This window comes from Myzus persicae, unplaced genomic scaffold, assembly GCF_001856785.1.
Source record: "Myzus persicae strain clone G006 unplaced genomic scaffold, MPER_G0061.0, whole genome shotgun sequence".
NCBI lineage: Eukaryota > Metazoa > Arthropoda > Insecta > Hemiptera > Aphididae > Myzus > Myzus persicae.
In genome coordinates, this window is record NW_019100891.1 from 548,285 (window position 1) to 573,747 (window position 25,463).

General features: G+C 29.5%; 2 protein-coding genes across 4 annotated transcripts; both read right to left on the minus strand.

Moving 5' to 3' along the window:
- Nucleotides 1-4,284: 4,284 nt before the first annotated feature.
- Nucleotides 4,285-4,863, minus strand: LOC111026624. Its single transcript, XM_022304740.1, has one exon. It carries the CDS (start codon nt 4,861-4,863, stop codon nt 4,285-4,287), a length of 579 nt encoding a protein of 192 aa, XP_022160432.1.
- Nucleotides 4,864-8,261: 3,398 nt separating this feature from the next.
- LOC111026615 (SUMO-conjugating enzyme UBC9-B) lies at nt 8,262-17,167 on the minus strand. 3 transcript variants are annotated; one of them, XM_022304728.1, is made up of 7 exons: nt 12,475-12,568; nt 12,190-12,372; nt 10,834-10,903; nt 10,687-10,770; nt 9,779-9,896; nt 9,530-9,674; nt 8,262-8,783 (listed from the first exon to the last, which is right to left on the minus strand). In XM_022304728.1, the coding sequence occupies exons 3-7, from the start codon at nt 10,897-10,899 to the stop codon at nt 8,717-8,719; spliced, it is 480 nt and encodes a 159-aa protein (XP_022160420.1). In that variant the 5' UTR covers nt 10,900-10,903; nt 12,190-12,372; nt 12,475-12,568; the 3' UTR covers nt 8,262-8,716. The 3 variants fall into 3 exon arrangements, with proteins under 3 accessions (XP_022160420.1, XP_022160422.1, XP_022160421.1); XM_022304730.1 differs by lacking the exons at nt 12,190-12,372; nt 12,475-12,568 and adding an exon at nt 16,920-17,167; XM_022304729.1 differs by lacking the exon at nt 12,190-12,372 and having other exon boundaries at nt 12,475-12,592.
- Nucleotides 17,168-25,463: the final 8,296 nt, after the last annotated feature.

Genomic DNA, 25,463 nt, shown 5'->3' on the forward strand with positions numbered 1-25,463 from the left:
ATTGATAGCATAAATTACAGCATAGTTATTACCTATCGATTTAAATCGACTCCATGATTTAGATGCATTGCTAGATGTGAAAAAAAAAGTCAATAATTATATTATATTCAGTATAAATTGTATAAATATCATATTTCTAAGGCTAAAACCTCTCCCCTAACCCTAGTAAAATGTACTGGGAAATTTCAACTTTTACCACCCTACAAATGTACCAACTAGATCCAATTTGCTTCCGAAAATCTTCATCGAAGTTTATGATCAAAGCATTTTTTCTACTAGAAAAGTTGAGAAGATGAAGGTGTACAAACATTTTAAAATACCTAACCTAAACATCTGAAACTATTAGACTGGACAAAATAAAAATATTATCATTAATTTCTACGTCCCCTCCCCCCATAAATATATATATATATAACTATTAAATATTATTGTCGGTTTACAATAACCTTAAAAAGTGTTCGATTTCGTCCTTTATTACGTGTAAAGTGGACGGTCTTTAGATTCAACAGGAATCGTATGTCACGACGTATGTGCACTGGCATCCGTTGGCGGCCACCGATACAGCCCACAAGTTCATGCTGACTTTACATTATTTAATTAGTAATAATTACTCATAATAATCTATATTCCATATGAATAACATACAAGGTGCGATGTGTATTTTTCTGTATTTATTAATCACGGCTTAAATGTAACACAACACTACCACCAGAGCCTACTGATTTTACCAAGTTACTGTCTAATTCTGAATATCCCTTAAATAACATAAAATTATAAGCCATTCCACTCTTACCTCCGCACAATAAAAAAATTTTGACCCCCCCACTTAATAGGCTTTCCTTTCATATATTGTTTGATCGATAGTTGGCCTTTGAAAGGAACCATCTGTTCATCAACACAAAGGTCCTGTTCTAAAGGTAGGCTATTACATTTTTTTAACACTGCATCAAATAATGGTCGCACTTTAATGAATTTGTCTTTATTTGCTTTACTTATGCTGTTGTTGTCAGTTATATGAAAATGAGTTCGTAAAGCGAAAAAACGGTCTCGTGTCATATTACGTGCAATAATATTAATTTGAAAATTGTCTTCCCAATATAAACGTACTCAAGGATATTTTAAAGAGCCCATAATAATATGAACACCGATAAATATTTTATTAATATTATATTTAGTAATTACTCATAATAATCTATATTCCATATGAATAACATACAAGGTGTGATGTGTATTTGTCTGTATTTATTAATCACGGCTTAATGTAGGTATACAAATTCCATCACCACTCAGGAACATAGATAAGACTATAACTATGAAAAAACAATATGGATTAAAGCTTATATCATGGATCAAGGTGTGTTTATGATATATGGTTTAAAAGAAGTAAGAACTGTGTGTAATAGATACAATTCTATCTATTTCTCTATTAGTTACTATTGGCATGTTATATTGTGTTTACATGCAGGATGAGTTTTTTTTTTTTTATGTATAAGAATCTGTCTTAAGACATAATATTTATTACAATTGTATTTTAATTTTATTACATGTTATATTCTGTAGTGTGTAGACACGAAATAGAGGAGAATTGAGAAGGACCATTTGATTAAAATAATACAAAAAAACAAAAATGAAAGCGCCTGAAATTGTTAAGGTAGGCAACTAGAATATCTAGATAATTGTGTCTGCATTGCGACTATAAATCAAGCAAACAAGAACTACACGGATACAAATATGACACTAAGAGGTAAAGAGGTAAAGTAAAACCGTTTATGAAAGGTGAACGAGATGATGAAAGTTAGTTATCATGGGGTACAGGGAAGTATAGATGATCGGGTCGGTCTGGTACTCTGGCGCAATCAGCAGACACAAAACCGAATCAAATCCTCTTGTAGTTATAACTAAACTTATAATACGGATGTCCGGTGATGGTAAAACAACAGGCAGAGTTGGAGAGCAATGACGATCTGGGCGGTATGGACGGCCTCTCACACAACTTGCAAGAGTTTCTAGTGCCTGGTGGACTACACGTCGGACTCGCTGTGACTCCGACACGGACTGAATCTAGGCGGCCTCTCACACAGCACACAAAAGGTGCTTGAGGACTTACGCTACGTCAAAAACTTGGCAGAGATTTCGATCACGAACAATAATTAATGAGCGATAAATAATAGATGATCGCCAAATATATATTTATATAACACCGATAGTAGCACTATATAGGTCTATGTCAAACCGGAGTGACAATATTGTATAATAATAATTCATAAATGACTTGTGAACGATATCGTTGTGGTCAGATATTTAACTTGAACTCACAAAATCAAAATAACAAACCAGTCGTGTTACTTAGTGTACGTGATTACCTATGGTCTATGCTGCAATAAAAAATGACAATAATGATTAATGACGATAAAAAGCGTACTCGTACAATGCGATATGAACAAACAAATAACATACGACGTATAGGTTAGGTAAATAATCATAACAATTAATAATAAACAATAAACATATTGGTTTTACTTAAAGAATACAAAGATAATAATCTCAAGTTGATTGCAAGGTACACAAAGACGGAATAATATGTATACAACAATAATAAGAATAGGTATAACATAATATTATTTTTATACAGGATTATATTTATGAGAATAGGATGACGGTATAAACCCCCCAATTGATTCCACCCAACACTCAGTAATATATTATATATAATATATAATCACCCTTAATATCTCTGTCCCCCTCCCGCTTAACATCATATATCTTACTTTTTATTAAAGCATTTTACGTTTTAATTTATTAAGTAATATAGATATCTGTTATAATATACCTATATTGAATGTATACAATTTATTATGTAAATGTTTATATTAAGACGCATTGGTGCTCCAATGCTTGATAAATAATGTCGTTATCTATTAATTTGTAAGTAGCATTTTAATTATGAATTATTATTATCAATCATAAATTCTAAACTTCCACAACGAATTTGTATGAATCACTTATCAGTTATGTTAAATTTAATGAAAAAATCAGCTATCACAGTAACCCAAAGTAAAATGGAGAAAGTGGAGCACCATGTACCATTCAATTGTTGTGTGATGGGAAAGAGGAATAAAACTATTACACAATAGGTAGGTATACACTAACGACTAACCATCCTATCAGTCCTATCAACATAATAGTAAAGTAGTGACCAGTTAAAAAATTAAAAATTAAGTGATAAGTAACTTTTTTTGATACGTAACTTTTAACTTAACTAGTTAAGAAAAATAGAATATTAAAAAATAATTGTAACTTAACTTAGTTATTTTACTAAAATTAAAATTATTAACGAATTGTTCGTATAATTAACTAAATATTTTTTACATTAGTTTTTAAACAGAAATTACATATTTTTACGTAAATGTCCTTATAAGATAATTGTTATGGAGTCATGGACATAACTATAAGGTTTAGATTACATTATAAGTGTAATATTTTATAAAACAAAAAAAGTAACTTAAATTATTATTTTCTTGAAAAAGTGTAACTTACCTTATAGTTACTCAAATTTATTTATATTTTAAAATTAACTTTAACTTAGCTTATCTACTTATGTTTTATTTTAGGATAACTTAACTTTAAGTAAGCAGTTAAGAAAATTCGTTAACTAGCCAAGCTTTGCATAATAGTATTATATTATATAGTCTCACTAGCTGAATTACCCGGCGTTGCCCGGGAAAAACTCCTTTTAGGTGTAAAACGCCGTGAAAGCAATAATGTCTTTTTAAGTGTAAATTATTTAATATTTTTAAGTGTAGCCACATAAGTCTAGAATTGAAGAAGTATTGTTTGGACACCCCCTTCCATGAAGCCGTCCAATTTTTGTAAATTAATAACCATATTACTTATTGTATAGTATAATAGCTGGTTTACCCGGCTTAGCCTGGAAGGTATTCAACTATTTTATATAAAAAAAATGAGGATGAAAAATCTACTATTTTCTTATATCGTACCTTTTTTATTTATTAATTTATATATTATCTCTGTACATATTTCCATTAAGGTTATAATACTTCTTGGTAAACAATATTTTTTGTTCTTTGGTGAGGCGCATACACATATAGATTTTTTGCCGAACTGACACTGGAGCAAGCAACATAAAATTGTCCGTGGGTAAAACAGGGATTCGTAATGTCGAGGCCTGCAACCTTCAGTGTCTATCCCTGTGCCTTATTGATAGACATAGCAAAACAAAACTTTATAGAAAATTGTACTCGTTTAAATTCGAACGGGTATTCATTACTCATTAGTAATCATCTGTATCCTGGGAATAAAAACAACTTGACCTTGGGCTGAGCCGGAAAGAATTGTAGCTTCAATCACGTCCCTCTGCATAGTTACCATCCGTAATCTAGTACCATTGCATAATTTCGGTGTATTTAAATTCCTCATAAGTATTATTGGAGCCCCAATTTTCAAGTCCAGTTTATGCGGAGGAAGTCCTGATGGATTCAAAGAATTTAAAAATTCAATTTGAATATCAATAGAATTATCTTGATCAGTCAGATTATCAATAGAAAGATAAGTTTGTTGGTGGGCCTTAAACATTGAAAGAATTTTATTATTTATACTTGTAACGGAATCGTTTTTAGGTGCTAAAATCGCTCGTTCGCGTAACCAATCATCCGTTTTCTCTGAAATTTGGGTGACTTGCGGGTAAACATTAGCTATTAATTTGTCTTGTCCAGTGACGCTAGTTGCAATTGTTGGTTCTATTAGTACTTCACCATCATTATTTAAAATATTTCCATTTCCTATATCCAAAAGAGTTCTTGAAAATTGTGCTGCATTATTATCATCACCCAAATGTACGCGCATATTTGTGGTCAATCTTAAAAGTTTGACAGAAGCCCACAGAAACGATGACGATTTTAGGCAAGCATTTATCCATTACCTTGGGCATAATGTGACCAATAAAAAAAAATCTTTCAAAATTAACAACTTTCTCAAATCCTAATTAATTATTAACCAACTTAATTAAAACTGCATGACAATTGGATAAGAATATTCGAAGCCAAACCGTAACAAAGATTTCCTCTTTTGCTCTTTTTCGTCTTCTACCGAAAACGATAGAAAAGTATTACACAGTCCATATAGGTAACGAAAATAATATCAGCGTACGGCGATGTTAAAATAAATATGGAAATCTATACCTGTATTTGTGGTTGTCGAGTTTGATTGTTATTTATTTTCAGCCAGCGACTATTTCTTACTAAAAAAGATATAGGTATACAATTTACACATTAATTTTAATTAATAATAACTAATGATTTATTAACATTATCGGACTTTATTTATGCCTAAAACCTGCTCCGTGATATCCTCTTTCATTTAAAAAGAACTGCATGACAATTGGATAAGAAGTTTCGAAGCCAAACCGTAACAAAGATTTCCTCTTTTGCTTGATTTCAGTTTTATATATAAATAGATGTAGAAACGAATTAAATTATCGGGACATGGAAGGGGGCATTTACCTCCCTGGACCCTGGGGCTCAAATACCTCATTGGAGGCCCCAACCTACATCACTAGATTAACTAATTGGGCCCCCTGTGTTCATAGATACCTAATAAATACATATAGGTTTATTATCTATGGCTGTTCCCTAGATACTCCGAGGACGTAAAGAGCATGAACCATAAACACCTTGGGAAACCGGTTTTAGACGGAGAAATGGTCGTGTTCTTTACACGCGGAGTACACGCCCTGCGGCCCTGCCCAACCCCGGATCGAGACCCAAATTAGGGTCGCAGAGGTTTTTATGATGGGTCTCAAAAGCATTACTTACGTATTGTATTATTTTCATTTCATTTTTAAAAAAAAATTCCTGATATATTCTGATAGTTAAATGATCGAGGAAAAGAATAATTTTTAATGGATTATAATACATAGATGCATCTTAATGCAGCCTTATCGTATCATCATATTTTTAGGTGGCCTAAAGATACATTACAAATATTAGGGTCACTCTAATAAAAGGTTGGGAACCGCTACTTTAGGGTATGAAGTATGCAGTATTAAGCGGCTCATTCACGATCAACAATCAATATATTGACCGTGTATTGGTTATATTACAGTAGGTACTTAAAATTAATATAACATTGCAAAATATCAAAACTATTTTGATATATTTTATTGACGGGTTTTTAATTTTTTTAATTGATATCAATTATATTGATTGTGTATGAGCCGCTTAAAGGCACATTCACAGCTAAAGCCGGATTCACAGCTACTTCGTGTTGATCAAATTGCATTGCGATTGAATATTAATTTTTTGGTATCGTGTACTTGCAACCGAGTATACCAAGAATTGAACACAGACCACAACCACAGACTTACATCATCATGGTGGGGGAGTGGAGAGTTGCAGGACTTACAAAATCACAATGTCTGGCGATTCCATGTGTTATAGGACTGTTACAGCGGGAATGGTGATTTGATTTTAAACTATTGACTAGATCAAGGTGGATTGGTATCCACCTTGGACTAGATATGCCATATCTAGCACGACTATAATAGTTGAACCCGTACCTGTAATCGGATTGGATGTTGGAAACGCGTATTCCTGGTGGTAACGAAGCCTAACCACCGGATGATTTTCATTGTTCAAAGCCACGATCACACCATTTTGACGAAAATCAGATATTATATAAAAATTAAAAATACTATATTATATCCTAAGACACGACTGTGTCCAAGACGGGTCATAAATTTTGGTACCCAAGCATAATATAACAATGGATTGGCAGGGTTGGACTATTTCAAAGATAAAATAATTGTATCTTACAACATAATTTTGAAGTATCAACTATCATTTATCTTATTTTGCCCAAAATTACATGATATTATTATGACTAACATTGGTACTGAATAGTATCAAGAAATTTGATTGCGACATGCAGGACACTAAAAGCTTTAATTAAATGTTACTATGTTATAACTTCTCAGCTTATCTGAAAAACTTAGAATTCAATTAAGGTGCTCTTATGTATACCGATCAACTCTTAGTCAAACAAATCAGAATTAAACCGGAATTTTTGAGTCATATCTCATGATGTAGTTTATAAATAGTGATGTATCTATTAGTCATAAATTTATAATGTGTATTGACTTTTTGTAAGATTTATATTTATGACTAGAGGTCAGATTTTTATGATTTCACATATTTGTTTCTAGTGTAGGTATGCAGTTAAATGGGAGTAAGATATCATTACAATTCATGAAACACAGTTCATAGAAAAAATGTATTTTGCATAAAAAGCATATTTTGGAATTAGAGAATGTTTTTTATTTTTGTAATATCGGTATAGTGAATATACTTCACGTCATATATCATCATTTTGATAAATGTAATACTCATTACATGATTTATTTCTGGTACTAATAAAAATTATATTGGTGACGAAAATATTCCGTACTGAAATGATACCAGAACACATGGAACAATACATAGTTTCAAAATGAATTAAATTTAATACATTTAAAATATTAAGACGTGTTCATAAATTATGACTTTATAAGTATATATAGACGGTTAACAAAATTCAATTAATTGGAAATAAAAAATAACATGAAGCATCATGTATCTTTTTACATTCACAATGTACCTTGTATCTAGATACACTAAATGCTCGTCTCATGTTAATTTTTGGGGGTATTACGCATAACCCTATGGATAGGCCACACCTAAATTCACATAATAAGCAGTTTAATCCACATTCTGGACCACGACCCCTTATTTTGTTAGTATAGCAAATCCATTCTCATAGTATCTATAATACCTTATTTATTAAAATATCATAGCTCAATAGAAAATGAATTATAATTTGTCATAAAAAAATTATTTCATGTACCTACCATACCATATTCAGACAGTTTAGGTTTTAATATTACTTACCTGAAAACTATTAGACAGCTTATTGTTCTACTACTAGCAGGACATTTACAGTTCACCGCTATAATATAGTATATAATATAAAATATAGTTTAATAAATTACATTCATTTTCAATTTAAAATTAATGTTTGACTCAATGATTAATTACAGCCATATTGTATTGTTATATTAATATTTTTTTTGGATTATTCAATGGTGTTGCCCAAATTAATTTAAAAAATAAAACTTCAGGACCCAATCTAAACGCATATACATATGAACATTTAGTTTAACCAATTCTTGAAGACATTTCAAAAATATTTCAAAAAATTAAAACAAGAAAATTCTTTCGAGTCATTTTAAATATGTAAAGAAAAATGCAATTTTACAAAAATCAGTCTTGCATACGCAAAAGGTTAAGAAAACTAATTGATTAATGACACAGTACAATTTCAGCAATAATTGCTAATTACGTTCTGTTGTGTGACTAATGATTGGTCATTGTTCTAGTTCTTTTTGTATAAGAAAAGTAGCATTAAATCGATTTGTTCTCAAAATATTTATAAATACAATGTAGTAGTTAATATAAATAATAGTACAGCTATAATATAATAAAAAAAAGAATACAATCTTTTAATGTAAAAAAAAAAAGAGAGAAGGCAATTGAATGTTTAATGTTGATAATGATACATTTGGATATTTCTTGCTGATTAACAGAAGTGAAAAACTTTTCGAGAATTATTACTATTTTTATAGGGTAAACAAATAAATTCATCAACTTCTCTCTGCCAACTATAATTATTCTGCTCTGGACATCGCTTTGGCTTGTGCTCGGACACGTTTATCATATTCTACACGATTTTGACTGAAAAAAAAAATAATAGTAAAAATAAATATACATTCTACTATTTCAATTAAACACTAAGTTATCGTTAGTATAAGAGGGTGAATTGATCCATAATCTAACTCAAGTTAAGAACTTTAACTGTGTCTGTATGTGATCTTATTTCATAATTAAATTTGTATACGTAATCTACAATTCTTTTGAAAAAATAAAACCTACAAACCAGACAATGTTCTCATGGTCCTTTATATATATTAGATAAATTCATCCTAATATTAAAACTAACTACACAAATACATTTGTATGATGAAGACAACACATGTGAGTATTCCATATCCTTAATTATATAAATGAGTCTAATAACTTATAATTAATATTTTTAAAGCTTAGCCTTCGAGCAGGAGCGCTATTAACTGAAACAAGAGTAATCGCGCTTTGCATTTCTGACAACAGCTCTAATATATTATGATTTGTGATAATCATACACATATCAAATATTAATGTATTTACTGTATTTGAAATTTTAATTAATTTAATTTAGGCACAGTAAAAAAATACATTTTATATATATTTTTGCAATTTTTATTTTTTTATTTAAATTTATAATGTTGCTTTTTTGCTTAAAACATAAATAATAACATTTTTGAGGAATATAGAAGATAAAAATAGAATATAGGTAGGTTAAAGAATAAATTACAAAACTGTTGTATAATTTACAACAGAGCGCCAGCTGGGAGGTTAACAACAGTATACTAAAATATAATTACCAATAAATAGTGTATGCTTCTGCTTGAGCAGGATCTTTAATGTTGGGCTCATTTAATAAATCTTGTATCCCCAATAATATTTGCTTAATTGTAATAGCTGGACGCCAATCTTTTTCTTCATCCAATAGTGATAAGCACACAGTACCTAGTTAATCAGGAATAATTATTATTAATGTTTATAAATTAAATATTTAAATAATATTATAGATATTAGATATGAATAATAATGATAGCTTCTATTATATTTACCAGAGGGATAAACATTAGGGTGGAATAAAGGAGGCTCAAATTTGCATTTTGGTGGACTGGATGGATAATCGTCCTTGAAGATCATACGTAGGAAGTACATTCCATTCTCCCAAGCAGTCTAAATAAAAATATTAATATAATTTTTTAATTTCAAGTGGTGCAATAAACATATTAAATGTAGTGTTGTATATTTCCACATTAAAATTGTAACGTAATTAGATCCATAATAAAAAAATATGCAAGATACTCTCAGCAACAGGTAAATTTTGATACAAAGATCGTGAACTATAAAATTTACTTGTACATAGCAGTCCATGGTGGTTTTATTAAACAAATTAAAAACATTAAATACTATTTCAAAGAGTGGTGTATTCTTTATCACCTGTTGAATTAGCAGTAGTTATCAAAATGTGAAAACTATACAATATTATGGTGTATTTTTGAAAATATAAGTTGCTTTTGTTCATTCAAAATTATAATTCTATTAATAATATAATAAATAAATAACTACCAAATTGGTATATTTGAATTTTTGTAATTAAAAATTGTATACGTTTTTGAAATTTAGACCATGTTAAAAGGGAGACATTAGTTATATTGCAGTTTTTTAGTCATACTTCCATAAAAAAACGGCACTAATCTGCATTATATTTCAAATTAGTGCTACTAATTTAAATAAACTAACAAAATTATACAAGAATGAATTTTAGGAATACACAAAATAATATTTTTAAGTTATACGAAATAATTTTATTAGACTATATTTAATTTATATAAAATAGCTAAGAAATAGATATATTTTACTCAGATCTAGAACAAATAATGTTAATTTAGTGGACATTTATTTGGTACCTCGCAATCACAATCAGGTGTATAATAAAATAAAAGATGTTACATTTTATACTCACATTTTTTCTCCCAGGTATAAAGCATTCCCAAATCATGAGGTTCAATGAACCATCTTGATTTTTGGCAGGTTTAGCCACAAAACCCTTGAGATAAAAAAAATTATTTTAGATCATTACTAGTAGTATTTAAAACATATTAGTACTCACAAATGGATGATCTTTTCTCCATCCTTTACGTTCTTCTGATAATCGAGTTAATGCAATACCAGACATTTTTCTGTAAATAAAAATATAACCCACAATATAATTTCAAGACGATTGATTTTAGTTTACATAAAAGTACATGCATAAATAAAAAAATTAAAGAAATTCTATTCAATAATCAATTATTTGTAGTAGCTATTTTATTTTGAAATAGCACACATTTGTACAATGTTTAAAAAGACACTATGTGCATAAGAATATGAGATGATCTAACCTTACTAAAGCATAACTTTTTCTTTTTTTTGTTATTAAAGAATTTTTTATTCAATCTGTTACAATATAAAATAGAACAATAGGAACAATTGATGAATTAGTTAAAAGAAAAAAGAAAATAAAAATAAATAACAACAGATTAGACCGAATGTAGAGGCCTCCCAGCAGAGGTACTACGACAAAGCATAACTTAATACAATTTATATTCAGCAGTTCCAATTTTGTGTTGTATGCTCAAATATATTTGAGTTGATCGCTTACATCATAAAATGATCAATTATCAAACTTAAAGGTAAAATAATAGGTAAAATAACTAATATTAAATCTAATAACACAAAATTAGAACTGTTGTACTTAAATTTTAAGACTGAGATAACACATGTGGAATGTGACGTACCTAATTATAAGCAACATGGTACAATTTTAAAGGTCACAACATGTTACTCGCTTACTCATAGTATCATTTTGTTATAAAATTATAGTAACTAAAGGTGTACTACGCTGTCACATGCATACTGAAGGATTTGACTAACAAAAAGTTCCAACCGTACCACATTTAATTTACATCATATTAACTTAGTCACCACATAAATCGGACATACAAGAGTCGAAAACAAAAGTTTTAAGTACCCAAAACTACTGCTGAAGGGTTCAAATACAAGAAAATTGAAAAGTATTCAACTATCGAAAATCGAGTCTGTAGTTTTTACCAACCTGAACTATGTACGTAATTACACGTATACTTCTACTTTCAGCGTACGAAATAGATCTGGTTTGAATAAATAAAGTATCAAAAAAATGTTCTTAAATATGCTTGGGACATTTGCTACTAAATGATGTTTGGCTATGCCCACATAGGGTAATCGTCTAATTCAACACATCACTCGGAAATCATATCTTAAGTACCCAATTCTACAAGAAAATACGCATAATGTGACTAACCACAAAAATACGAGCCTGCGCGTACGCTGAGCTACTCTAGAACTCAAATCGAACTGAAGGCAGACAAGGGTGCTGCGATCAGATCCATTTATCCAAACGCGTGACAAATACGATCATGCGGCGCATAAAATGAAAGCAACTTACGAATTTTCCGGATCAGACGGAGTATCGGAAGATTGCACACGATATTAAATTCTTGGAGAACCGCGAAGTAGACAGCCGCGGCACACGAGCAGCCAATAATGTAAAACCGAAACGATCAACGAACGGTGTTGAACCCGCGGGAGATTTCAGTTATCACAATGTCGGCAGAAATCCGAGATTGTGCTAGTTAGTATGAAAGGGGAACAATAAAATTACAAGCAGGCCCGATGGATACGGAGTACCATCAAAAAAATAAAAATACAATAATACGTCTCAAAAACTCACCAATATCAGACCAGACGGTCAGCAACAGAGACCAAGGAACTGTACGAATCAAGCAATGGAGTGGGGTAGACAGTAGATACAGGCATCATTTAGACAAACAATAACACGGAACGAGTAGTCGGACCTGGAAACAGTGTGGCCGCGCAGGGGGGTATCTCAAATGACAGTTGCATGCTTGCGAAACGCAATTTTACAAACTAAAGTTTTTTTCATTATTTACAATTTTCTGGTAATTTATAAGAAAGAAAAGAAAGACCGTTATTACAACATTCCAAAACATTATTCATATTGACTTGTATCGGTCGTCCTAGGCTCCAGACTCAAAAACGATGGAAATATTCATAATAGGATCTTGTCGTTATTTTGGTACCGTGGTTTTAAAGGGACGCCGTTGCTCAAATTCTTAGTAAACACAAAGGAAACAGGTTAGCCAATAACAGGTTGCTAGAATATATGAAATACTGAAATACCTTTGTAATAAAACCACGTTAAGGTTAGGATAGGTTAGGTAAGGTTAGGTTAGGTTACCACAATTAACCACGTTACCGTGTTTTTGGACATACTAGCAGCACATATATCTTTTATTGTATTCTGGATATTCTGATCTAATTGGCGATTGCCATTTGCAATCATAGTACCAGTCATTCAAATATGTCTGAGTTGAACCAGTGGCATCTTAAACAGGATATAATTTCGGGAGGGTGCGGGGTGATACTTGGTTACCCCGTTCCGTCACACTATACAAGGTGTCACAGACAGATCTGATACATAGAAAAAATATTTGAAAATAATATGGTTAATAAATTATTTAAGAAATAAATTCCCAGCCGGGAAATTCCCAAAAATCATATCTTGAAAAAAGGTATAACACTTAAAATTAATTTATTTCATTCAAATTAAAAAAAAAAAATTATAAGAAATAAACTGTTCTTGACTTAGGTAGATAAATGTGTTTTTACCACCAAAATTGTTCTTATACTCAATAAAAAAATTGGCTTTTAAGATTTTTTCCAAAAAAATATAAATCAAATTTTAAATTTTTATAATAGTATACAAAATTTTAAAAAAACAATGTTATACGGGTTATATTTTATGTCATTGTACATGGGGTATTTTAATGATCATAGATATAGGATATGGGATTTTAAAATAACAAAAAAGACGAGTTTCTGCTGTATGGGGTATAGGTAAAAGAAATTAAGTCACCTAACCAGTTAGTAGATATGGGTGATCTAGCGTTCAACTTGGTGGTGAACGCATGGAAACGGAGTACCTCAATTAATTTTTCAGAAATTTTAGCCTACTCCTACTATTATTTTTAAGGGGAATCCACGGGACGCATTTATCAAAAAAATGGGTGAGATACCATCGTAATTTGTCTTGTGCATTATTTCATAACCATGAAACTATAAATTATTACTAAACCATTAATTTATTTACTTTTATTATCATTTTGAGTTTGATATTATTTATAATAATAGTATAATCACTAATCACCTATTATATTAATTTGTACTTGTATTTTTTTTTTAAATTAATTATTTATAAATATTTTTGATGTGATTTAAATAGGGGTATTAGGGGATGTGGGGACAAAGCCCCAACGACTCAATAACATTTAGCAAGTGATGAGGATGCTTTTTTTCAAAAGTTTACAGAGTCCTCTTACTTTAATTTTTTCCAGTCGAGCACTAGGTTGTTCAGTATATGAGGGACGAGTGGATGACATTTCAAAACATACTATTGCCAAAATGCACAGAACAGTTATTCTTTGATTCTTATTGATAATATGGCAGGAAAATAGGAAATCGATTAGTGTTATCAGAATTTCATGAAATGTAAATATATATGTCAATCGATACTTAGGTAAGTGACTAGTTCATTCAAACATTCAATAAATAGATTTTAACCTAAACTAGAACTATTGATGATTGATTGTAAATACTAGTATTAACTAATAATAATAATAAAAGTAATAATTTACTTCCCATGTGAAGGGCCTTCAAGTCTCTCACCATCCTTTATCTTTGTATAGCTAATTATTTTACTTAACGTGCACCCTAACCAGATTGTAAATAACTTATTATAATGAACAATTAAAAAAAAAAAAAGTAATAATGATAGTGGTACAAGTATATATAGTCAAATAGTATTATTTTTTTAAAATTCTAAAACACACTATTATAATCATATTAAAACAAATGAAAAGATAAACCCTTAGGCAGAGAATTGTTTTCATAAAACATTATTTCCAATGACTTTTTTTTACTTAGTTTTAATATTTAGAATTCAGAATCATTTACCAAATTAAATTTTGAAGATGTTAACAGTGTAATTTGTATACCTATTGTGATGGAGTTCAATAAATTAAAAACTAATATTTAGTAATAAATTCATTATTTTTTTACAATTTATATTAGTAGAAAAATTATCAATTATATTTTCCCATCTATAGTTGATAATGCAACATACTGTGACATTTTGTATTTTGTGTTAATTAGAAGTAATTAGATTAACTTAATTAACATTTAACTAATTCATGTTATTAAATTGTTTGATAATCATTGTTTTATACAAGTATTTATGTATCATTGAAATGTTAAAATAATAATGAAATTTTGAAAAAAAAAAATAAAAATAAAAAAATAATTAACAAAATTTCAATATTATTTTAACATTTCAATGATACATAAATACTTGTATAAAACAATGATTATCAAACAATTTAATAACATGAATTAGTTAAATGTTAATTAAGTTAATCTAATTACTTTAATATGATTATAATAGTGTGTTTTAGAATTTTAAAAAAATAATACTATTTGACTATATATACTTGTACCACTATCATTATTACTTTTTTTTTTTTTAATTGTTCATTATAATAAGTTATTTACAATCTGGATAGGGTGCACGTTAAGTAAAATAATTAGCTATACAAAGATAAAGGATGGTGAGAGACTTGAAGGCCCTTCACATGGGAAGTAAATTATTACTTTTATTATTATTATTAGTTAATACTAGTATTTACAATCAATCATCAATAGTTCTAGTTTAGGTTAAAATCTATTTATTGAATGTTTGAATGAACTAGTCACTTACCTAAGTATCGATTGACATATATATTTACATTTCATGAAATTCTGATAACACTAATCGATTTCCTATTTTCCTGCCATATTATCAATAAGAATCAAAGAATAACTGTTCTGTGCATTTTGGCAATAGTATGTTTTGAAATGTCATCCACTCGTCCCTCATATACTGAACAACCTAGTGCTCGACTGGAAAAAATTAAAGTAAGAGGACTCTGTAAACTTTTGAAAAAAAGCATCCTCATCACTTGCTAAATGTTATTGAGTCGTTGGGGCTTTGTCCCCACATCCCCTAATACCCCTATTTAAATCACATCAAAAATATTTATAAATAATTAATTTAAAAAAAAAATACAAGTACAAATTAATATAATAGGTGATTAGTGATTATACTATTATTATAAATAATATCAAACTCAAAATGATAATAAAAGTAAATAAATTAATGGTTTAGTAATAATTTATAGTTTCATGGTTATGAAATAATGCACAAGACAAATTACGATGGTATCTCACCCATTTTTTTGATAAATGCGTCCCGTGGATTCCCCTTAAAAATAATAGTAGGAGTAGGCTAAAATTTCTGAAAAATTAATTGAGGTACTCCGTTTCCATGCGTTCACCACCAAGTTGAACGCTAGATCACCCATATCTACTAACTGGTTAGGTGACTTAATTTCTCATACCAAATAATGAATGAAAGGGCATTAATTTTCAGATGTAGATTCATACTCGATAGTCAAGAATACTAACATTTTTTACTAATGTGAGCATATTAACCAAAATAATGTCTAAAAATACTAAGTACATACCTAAATTTGTGTAGTTCCTAACTATCCACTTCTTATTTTATTTATAATTTAAATGGTTTCAAATTTTTTTTATGTTAACTGTCAACGATTTATATACAAAAATCTAGAATTGGTTTATAGGCTTTAAATAAAAAAAAAACCAATTAATACATTACTATTGCAGATTAATTTGAGATTTAATCAACTCTTGTTTCATTCAAGAACAACCAATTCTAAGAACATTAGTAAGGAAAAACGATTAAAAACTATTATAACCAATACCAGCCAGTATTATATTGGTTTAATTAATACACCCTTTAATGATATAAAACTCTCAATCTTTAACACTCACTCAAACCAAGCAGTACTTTTATTCAAAACATGAATAATTAAAACTATGAGATATGCTATGAAGTATTGAAGATTACAACTATACATTAACTAATCCTAACTACCTATGCTACAAATGAGCACCAATACAATATTAGATTATTATCTTAATATAAACTGTAACCCTTGCGGACCTGAAAAATTAATGAAAATTAAGTCGTTTACTAACCTTAAATTACCAAAAACTTCAATATTTGAAATTTGAAATAATTTGAATTTATTTACAACTGTAAAGACTAGTGGTAAAACGTCTGTAAAAATGAAAGCACACAAAAATGCAACACGTTATTTCTGACCGGAAACGTCAAAAACAGACGTTAAACATCCAGACTCCAGGAACGATAAACATTCAACACTTCAACACTGGACAGTGGACACACCAGTCACCAAACACACAGCTTACAGATAACGAAATTACGAAGATATTACGGAAAAAGGTTTCGATTATCTCAAATTCTTCGTAGAATCTATTATTATTATTTATATAATTATTTGATCTCTTATCAACGTCTAAAGATTACATTTCATAGCTATATATTATCAAGGTGGATTGATATTATCATCCAAATTCATCAAATCGCCTTGCATATATTTTATTTTGTATCATCTACTCTTGAGTGCCGTGATTCGTGCCTTACAAAAATACCTTAGAATCTTAGATTCATAGGCACCCATACGAGGCACCCCTAGATTATTTTAAGTTAAAAAATATATTGTTTAATTTTGTGTTACAAGGAGCGAGTTTGAATTGGTAATGCACTAATGGCAGGACATAGGTATATTTCCTGTTTATATATGTCAAGTATATTTAAATTGAATAAAACAAAAACAAAGATGATTAAAGTAGTGAAGATTTAGATGCCCTGATTACAACCCTTGTTCATCGAAGAATGTAATAGTCGTTGTAATAATTTTTTATAATATATCGGTAATCGGTCAATAAAAGATTCTGTATTGAAAATCAGGTTCACTACTTCAATTTTTTCTAGCATAGTACTTTATAACTTTATTTGAAATTATATAAATTTATGCCTGGTGTCAGGTATGTATAACCGTATAGCTGTATATTGGGAGAGAATTGAAGCCCCCCAGTAGTCCAGTGGCATAATTTAAGAATGTTTCATGGGGAGGGATATCAAAATAAATATTCAATACAGAATTGTGGGGGGCTTTGCCCTCCCCCCTCCCCCCTCCCCAAATATCTACATTTTATTAGTATCTCATCACATATCTATTTAATTATTTTGTATTGCATACACGAATGAACAAAAAAGTTAATCAATTTTTTTTTTTATATAATATTAAGTCCAAATTCCTTGGCAAGTTCATCAATGACCTTTTGCTTAAAAATTATTAGTAGTCGATTTCCTTTTGTTTTTATCCATTTTGGTTTTTGGATTAGAAAAATATAAAATTCCAACAATAAATTACTATTTACTGCGAAGTGAGCATAGGAAAAAGATTAAAGTCGCTAATCGTCACAGAGTTATAATGTGTACTGATGTAGTGTTGAGCGTGTAAACGCGTCGTGACTCGTAAAAACCAATGCAGATACCATGTGCAGCACGAGTTCGTAGTATTCACTATTCGTTCATACCAATATTATTGTTAATCTTGAAGTTACATTTTTACTATTAGGTTTTTTTTTTTTTTTAGTAAAAAGACAATCTACAATCTATACAACAAATATGCACATTAATTAGATGAGATAAAGAATACAAAAGAAACAAAAACAATGCATATTATGATTTTGGGGAATTACCCAGTGGTAACACCCAGCACGTGCTAATTTAATTACTGTCGGTTAATATGGTTTATATGTATTAATTTTTCTTGCTAGAACAAAAGGTCCCAGCACCATTTTCTTTTTAACCTACGTTGAGGGTTATCGGGTAGAGTTTTTGATTATAAGTTTAATAATCAAGGGGTTTGTATGTAACTGAAGTTTATTGTGGAATCTAGCATAGAACATTTTGGAAATTTGATTTAAAGTTTGTACTTTAAGGTCTTTGTGCAGATTATTGTTCGTTATGTACCAGGGTGCAGAGGAAAGTAGGCGGAGGCAGATGGATTGAAAGGCTTGAATTTTTTTGGTGTTCGAGGGTTTTGCGGTTCCCCATAACTGGATACCGTATGTCCATAGTGGTTTAAGTAGACTATTAGGTTATATTTTTGGAATTGCGGTTTTACCCATCATTGGAGTATTTACTATCTCACTTTCAGTATCTCATGTATCTGTGTATGTAGCATGTAGGTTCTGTTTACTATTTAGTAGGGTAGAGGACTTGTAGCTCTAAAAAATCACCAAATAAGCAATTAAATATATCAAATATGCATTTTAAAATGATTATTTTTTAATAAAAATCAAGAATTTTTCTGTAGGTACCAATTATTTTAATGAATACATTTTATTCAAATTTTAAATACGGCTTACAAGTTACAATAATTATTCATCTATTTGGGTTCATTTTATGAGTTTTCAGATACTTCTTATAACTATACTCTAATAACTCGTCAATCGATCTAATAAGCAACTCTCGATACGTGTTTCTAGGAAAAACATGCGACTGAGAAAAGTCAACAGGCATGTTAATATTATGATCAAAATTTAAAATTATTTAAAATATGCATTTAAAGGTATAAAATGGAAGAAATATGCCTTAAAAACTAAAAAAAAACTCAAAATATGCATTTATATGCAAAATAAAATTTCAAAACTTGCTATGTGAAAGTATGAAACATAGTTGTTTCGTACTCTACTATTTTTCTGACTATGCAAAAAAAAATATGCAGATGCTCAAAGTCTTCCGCCCTTCTAATTAGATACAATGTATGGCAAGACACCCCGTATTTATAAACCAATAAGATAAAGATGAAAATTAAATAACATTTTATTTTTAAATTATGCTTATAGCTTATTACTTACCTAGTAACAAACTAATCATAGGTATACTAATACAGGATACAACTGACACAACTTGATTTAATTTTGTATTTTTGTAATAATTTATAAATTTGAAATTTGAATATAAAATATTTGTAGGTAAAAGTCAATAAATAAATTAAGCTTATGAGGGGGATCTATCCCCCATATTCCCCAACCGCAATTACGCCCCAGCAGTGGTCACAATTACTCACATTTGTTTAAAATATCTTACCACTTCTTTTTGGGCCTATGCCGTAGATATATTCCTATATTACGGGACATCCTTTTTTTTGAAGGTGTAGTTCAAAAATTAGTTATTGAATTAAAATTATAAATTAATAAATTATACTATTCAGGGGTGAACCACAGGGGGGGGGGGTAACCCTAAAACATTATTTTCAAATTACAACAAAATAACTAAAATCGTTATTCTTGGTTTTAATATATAATTTCGTCCAAATTTAAGCTTACAATTTCTTAAAAAATAACGGTGTCACTATAATTTTTAGATATTTTTGTCACCATATGAATCAGTTTATAATCAATTCTTAGTTAAAAAAGTTTCCGCATTTTATAAATGTTTAATTACAAAATAATAAACAAATTATTGAAATAATGATGAATTTTGTAAATATTTCAACTTAAAATAATTTAAAAGAGAAAAATGCATCTTTAATTCTTTAATATTTTTCAACTTTTATTATACAACTTATGAATCTAATCCCTGAACCAGCAGTGTAATTTATAGTTTTTTTTATTGTTGGTGCCAATGTTTTTGCAGACCATTTAAAGTCATCACAAGGCCACAATCATGGGCCCCTTTTTTCCTGGGTGGGCATAGGGGGAAATACCTCCTCTGTTTTCTTTTACTTTCCTTCTCTGCCAACTGCATGTCATGTGGGGTCGACCACTATTGTCCTATATACTTCCCACTATATACCCACCACTATTATCCTTTATTCACACAATGTACTTTCATCATTCGTGCAGGGGCGTCATTTCAGTTTTTTTCTGGGAGTGCAAACTTTTAGGCAGGCCAATTTTGACACTTCACCCGGACATTAAAAAAAAATATATTTATACCTAACCTATAACCTATGCAAACCTATGTAAATTTTATTTCCTTCCCTTTTATAATTCTAATTGATACTTATAACGACTAATGCAACTTTTAAGTAGCTAGCCCTAGCAATTCAAAGAATTAAAAGCTTATAAGCAACCAGTTATAAAGCCATTTTACTAATTTTTGGAAAAAAGGCAAATATGATATAATCAATAAACCTGATAAACCAAAAGTATACAAAAACTTGAAAAAAATATATATTTTATTTATATTACCTACATATGAAATCATAATGTATACGTTAATTATGACAGCGCATTGGAGTATTAATGGTGGGCCAATTGTTAATATTTTTTAAGTTAGTAATGCCGTTGCACACCCTTATACCCCCCCCCCCCAATGACGCCCCTGAATTCATGTCATTCTCAATTATATCCAACTTACCCTTTCTTCGGCATTCCTCTCTTTCAGGCTACAATATTCATTTCCATAACCACCTTCACCTCTGAATCACCTATCCTCATTATTAAACATATACACTATTTTGTCTTTAGAATTTTAAAAAATTTAGAATATTTGTGTAATTAATTTAAGATAATGTCACTTAATATATTAATATGAAAATATCACCATTATGACTTGGCTGCATACCAGTACCTAGTGGTCATTCAAATTATCAGATATAACAATTGCGTCCTCAGCAATTATAAGTAATATCTTAGTAACGGTCATGCCGATTTTACGATAAACATATCCGAAATATGTTCGTCCATTTTAAGCACTCCCCCGTATATATGTGGAAACATCACTACTTATCTGTTCTTATCTGTAAAGTTTATAAATAAAATAGATAAAATTGTACAGTCCGATAGTAATTTTGATTACTGCATTCAGCATTTCAGCATGCCTACATCATTCGATGCGATAAAAATGAGTTCGCACAATAATATATGTCGAGTGAAAAATTAAAAGCCCTACAAATTATAAATGGTTGGGTGAATTTAATCGACTTGAATATGTGAAGTCGATTTCTTTCAAATTAGTACTCACAAAATTTTAAAAAGTTTAACTATACCGATTATTTTGATTGTTCAACATTATATTGTATTATACAATTTTATTTCACATAAGTTTAAGTGTTTAACCACTTAATTTAAACATAAAACCATGTTACTATATTTTTAGCCAGACCTAAGCAATAAATAAGAGTGTAGCAGCCGTAAGTCTGTTATCTTCTCGATATAAATTCGATATAAATGGGGACGAAATGTTGATTAAGACTTTTTTGTAAATAAAATGGCATAATATATAACTTCATATAAAGCCTTTAATATATTATACATTTATACGTGACCGCAATCAGTATGTAACACTTTTTTTGAGTGACTGCAACTAGTACGTAATTTTTTATTTTGACCGCAACTAGTAGGTATACACCGTATTACTTTTTTTATCTAATTACTTGCGCTTATAATGTATTTATTTTTATATTTATTGAGTAGTTACCAGTTGTATTTACATTTGGTCAATAAATCATACATGTATGGGTCCAATACAAGGTACAAGCACCTTAATAAAAAATACCTAACTTCACCTAATCTATAAAATTGTTCTCCCTGAGCTCGAAACACATAATATGCTAGGCAGCTTAATAAAACCTAAAATTCATGTTATGGGTCTTGCTCACAATGGCACAGTATACAATCTACTTAATTCATATATTTCTATACTTTTCAACTTGCTATTTTAATTTAACAACTCTAATTGTATGCTATTTTTTCCTTTTGTTGAGAGTTATCAATTCTGTTGCTTTCTTATTATCACAATATAACGAGTGATCAATTGTTCCAATTAACTACGGGTGATGGCTGAGTAGCTTAGAGCAAGCCGCTCGGCCGTTAATAATAAACATATTACATACATAGGCATTGCCCAGCAAGAGTGGACGCAAGGTATGCATTGCATTCCCTGGCCAGATTTTATGTTTGAATGGGGGGGGGGGGGAGAGAGAACATCATTAAAAAGAAAAATTAAGTAAGTTATTATTCGAAAAAAAATAGAAAATAAACCTATTTATGTTAAGTAAGTTTAAATATTCAATACAATTGGGGTATTAAATATTAATTACCTATGGCTTGATTGTCAACACATAAAAAATAGTAAATAAATAATACTTTGATGTATATGACCTCTTACACTCATATCATATTCAAATATATAATACATTAAGTATAATATATAATTCTATATATATAATTCAATTTTTCTTATATTATTATTATTTTATTTTTTATTGGTCTTGAAATAATAAATTTCTTTGTTTTCCTACTGCCCGCATTCTTTGGATATATGTTTAATTGTGAGTATGGTGCACACGCTTGGCACATTGGTGGGCCACCTTTTACTATAATTTACTATTTTTATTATACCTATTAAGTATGTATATAATTGTCTAATTACTTGACTGTACTAAGCACCAGTGTGCCTAAAAATAGGGAACATTTGAATAATCTAAATAACTAGTTTCTAAATAGGTGTATACATTTTTTTGATTTATTTAATACTTAAGCTAATTTCTGGAAATAATTTTTTTATGTTTAGGAAAGCAAGTAACGATGAAACATTTGAATTTTGCAAAAAGATGGCCAATTTAGTTCTAGTATTTTATGCTGTTTTTTAATTGTAAATATGTAAAGTATTCGAATCAGTAATCACAAGATAATAAAAACAAGTTCAATTATGAAGGCTGATTATTATTGGCCACGTAGAAACAATAGTGTAAATAAAGCTTTTATATAATTACATTATACAAGTATGGGGGCCAGGGGTGGATACAGAGGGGTCTAAGGGCCCAGCCCCCCCAGACATATTAGTTCTCGAATTTTTTTAATAATTCCACAGATCCTAATTTTACTATATCTCAACTTACATGTGTGTCTGATAATATAATATATATTATTATAAGTATGATTCTGGGGTGCACAAACTAAGATAGTACTATCCTAGTTCATAGTGAACAGTTATTCCAATATTGTAATTTTATATTAACAAAAAATTGTGCCCCCCCTCCAGATCTTTGTTCTGGATTTGTGCCTGGTGGGGGCCCCATAAATCATAACACATCAAAGCCCCAAAAAACCTACAGTTGCTAAGTATAAAAAGAAAAAGCGCCTTTAAATGCACACATAGGCAATATAACACGCGAAAACCATTTTGAACAATATCAACAGACAACAGAGTTATAGTTAATTAAACTAGAAATTATTGTAGCACAGTGGCGGTTTTGATAAAACATCAAGGGGGGCTATTTTCAATTTTTGGGCCTCTCCCCACCATAATTAAAGCAATTCAAGCATTTAGTGTAATTTTAATTAAAAAAAAGACACGCAAAAAATATCCAAGGGGGGTGAGCGCCCCCTTCGCCCCCCTAAAAACCGCCACTGTTGTAGCATTATACTATCCTATAACAATGGCAATCAATATACAAAAACAAAAATACTTAAAATACTATCAACTAAAATAATTAGAAAAAAAACGGGTAAATGGATGTCATTTTGCAGTAAAGTAGAGTACCCACGAGGTAACATTTTTATATTTCAACATAATAACTTAAGATATAAAATGATTTAACTAAATCATTATTCTGGGTTATTTAACATGTAATTAAGTCTGAAATTTGTACATAAAATAATTATAACTGCATAAAAAATTGTGTTTATATATTTTTTAGATTTTTTGGTTACAGAATAATCTACTTAAGTGGACTATTACTACTATTTAAATTTGCAATCCTCAGTAATAGAAATTGAACTTTTTATAAGTTTTTAACAACAATATAGTTTGTACATTTTCAAATTGATACATTTTGTCCAAATTTGAACTTAAAATACCAATAAAAAAAACCATGCCTATGTATTTTTAATAATTTTCAACTACTGTTGTGACAATGAATCAGGAACCTGCTATTACATTTTCAAGTTTTTCGACAAAACAAACAATGTTTTTATCGACATTAGTTTCAAAAAAACTTATAATAATCGATAATTTTATATGCCTATAAATAACTCAAAAAAAGTCAAAAATTTAGAAAATTGTATGGTGAATAGAAAATGGTTATGTAAATATTTAATGAAAATTGCAATCATCTACCGTCATTTATTTTAGAGTTACATCGAAAACCAAAAGCCAATTTTGAGTAAAATTTTGTTTGTTTTTCTAGGCGCCATTAAAAATTAATAGACATTTTAAATTTTTACTTCCCGAATGCACCAATTAATTCAGTTTACACCGGAAAAGATACTGAAGTTTAAAATCGAAGCATTATTTTGACTACTTATCGAGCACAGTGTACACAGACACAAATAAAATAAATAGAAAAAAAACCACACACATCATTGTAAAATCAATACTTCATCGCTCCACTCAGAATCTAAAAACATATTGTAAAACAAATATGCTTCAGAAATAATAAGGTATCAACAAATGAGTGTTATCTCAAAAAAACGGCTCTAAGTTGTGTTATCATTTTATAGCTAAGTCTTTGAACTATATGTATCATTTATGTTAAATAGTTTACTATAAATAATTGATCTTAGCATTTTGACTTAAGTTGAAAATGTAATACCATCAATCACTAGGCAAATTGGGCAAGACGAGATAACTAATATGCAAATACTAAATCTCATCAAAGAAATAAATTAGATGATTAAGATAATATAACGTAT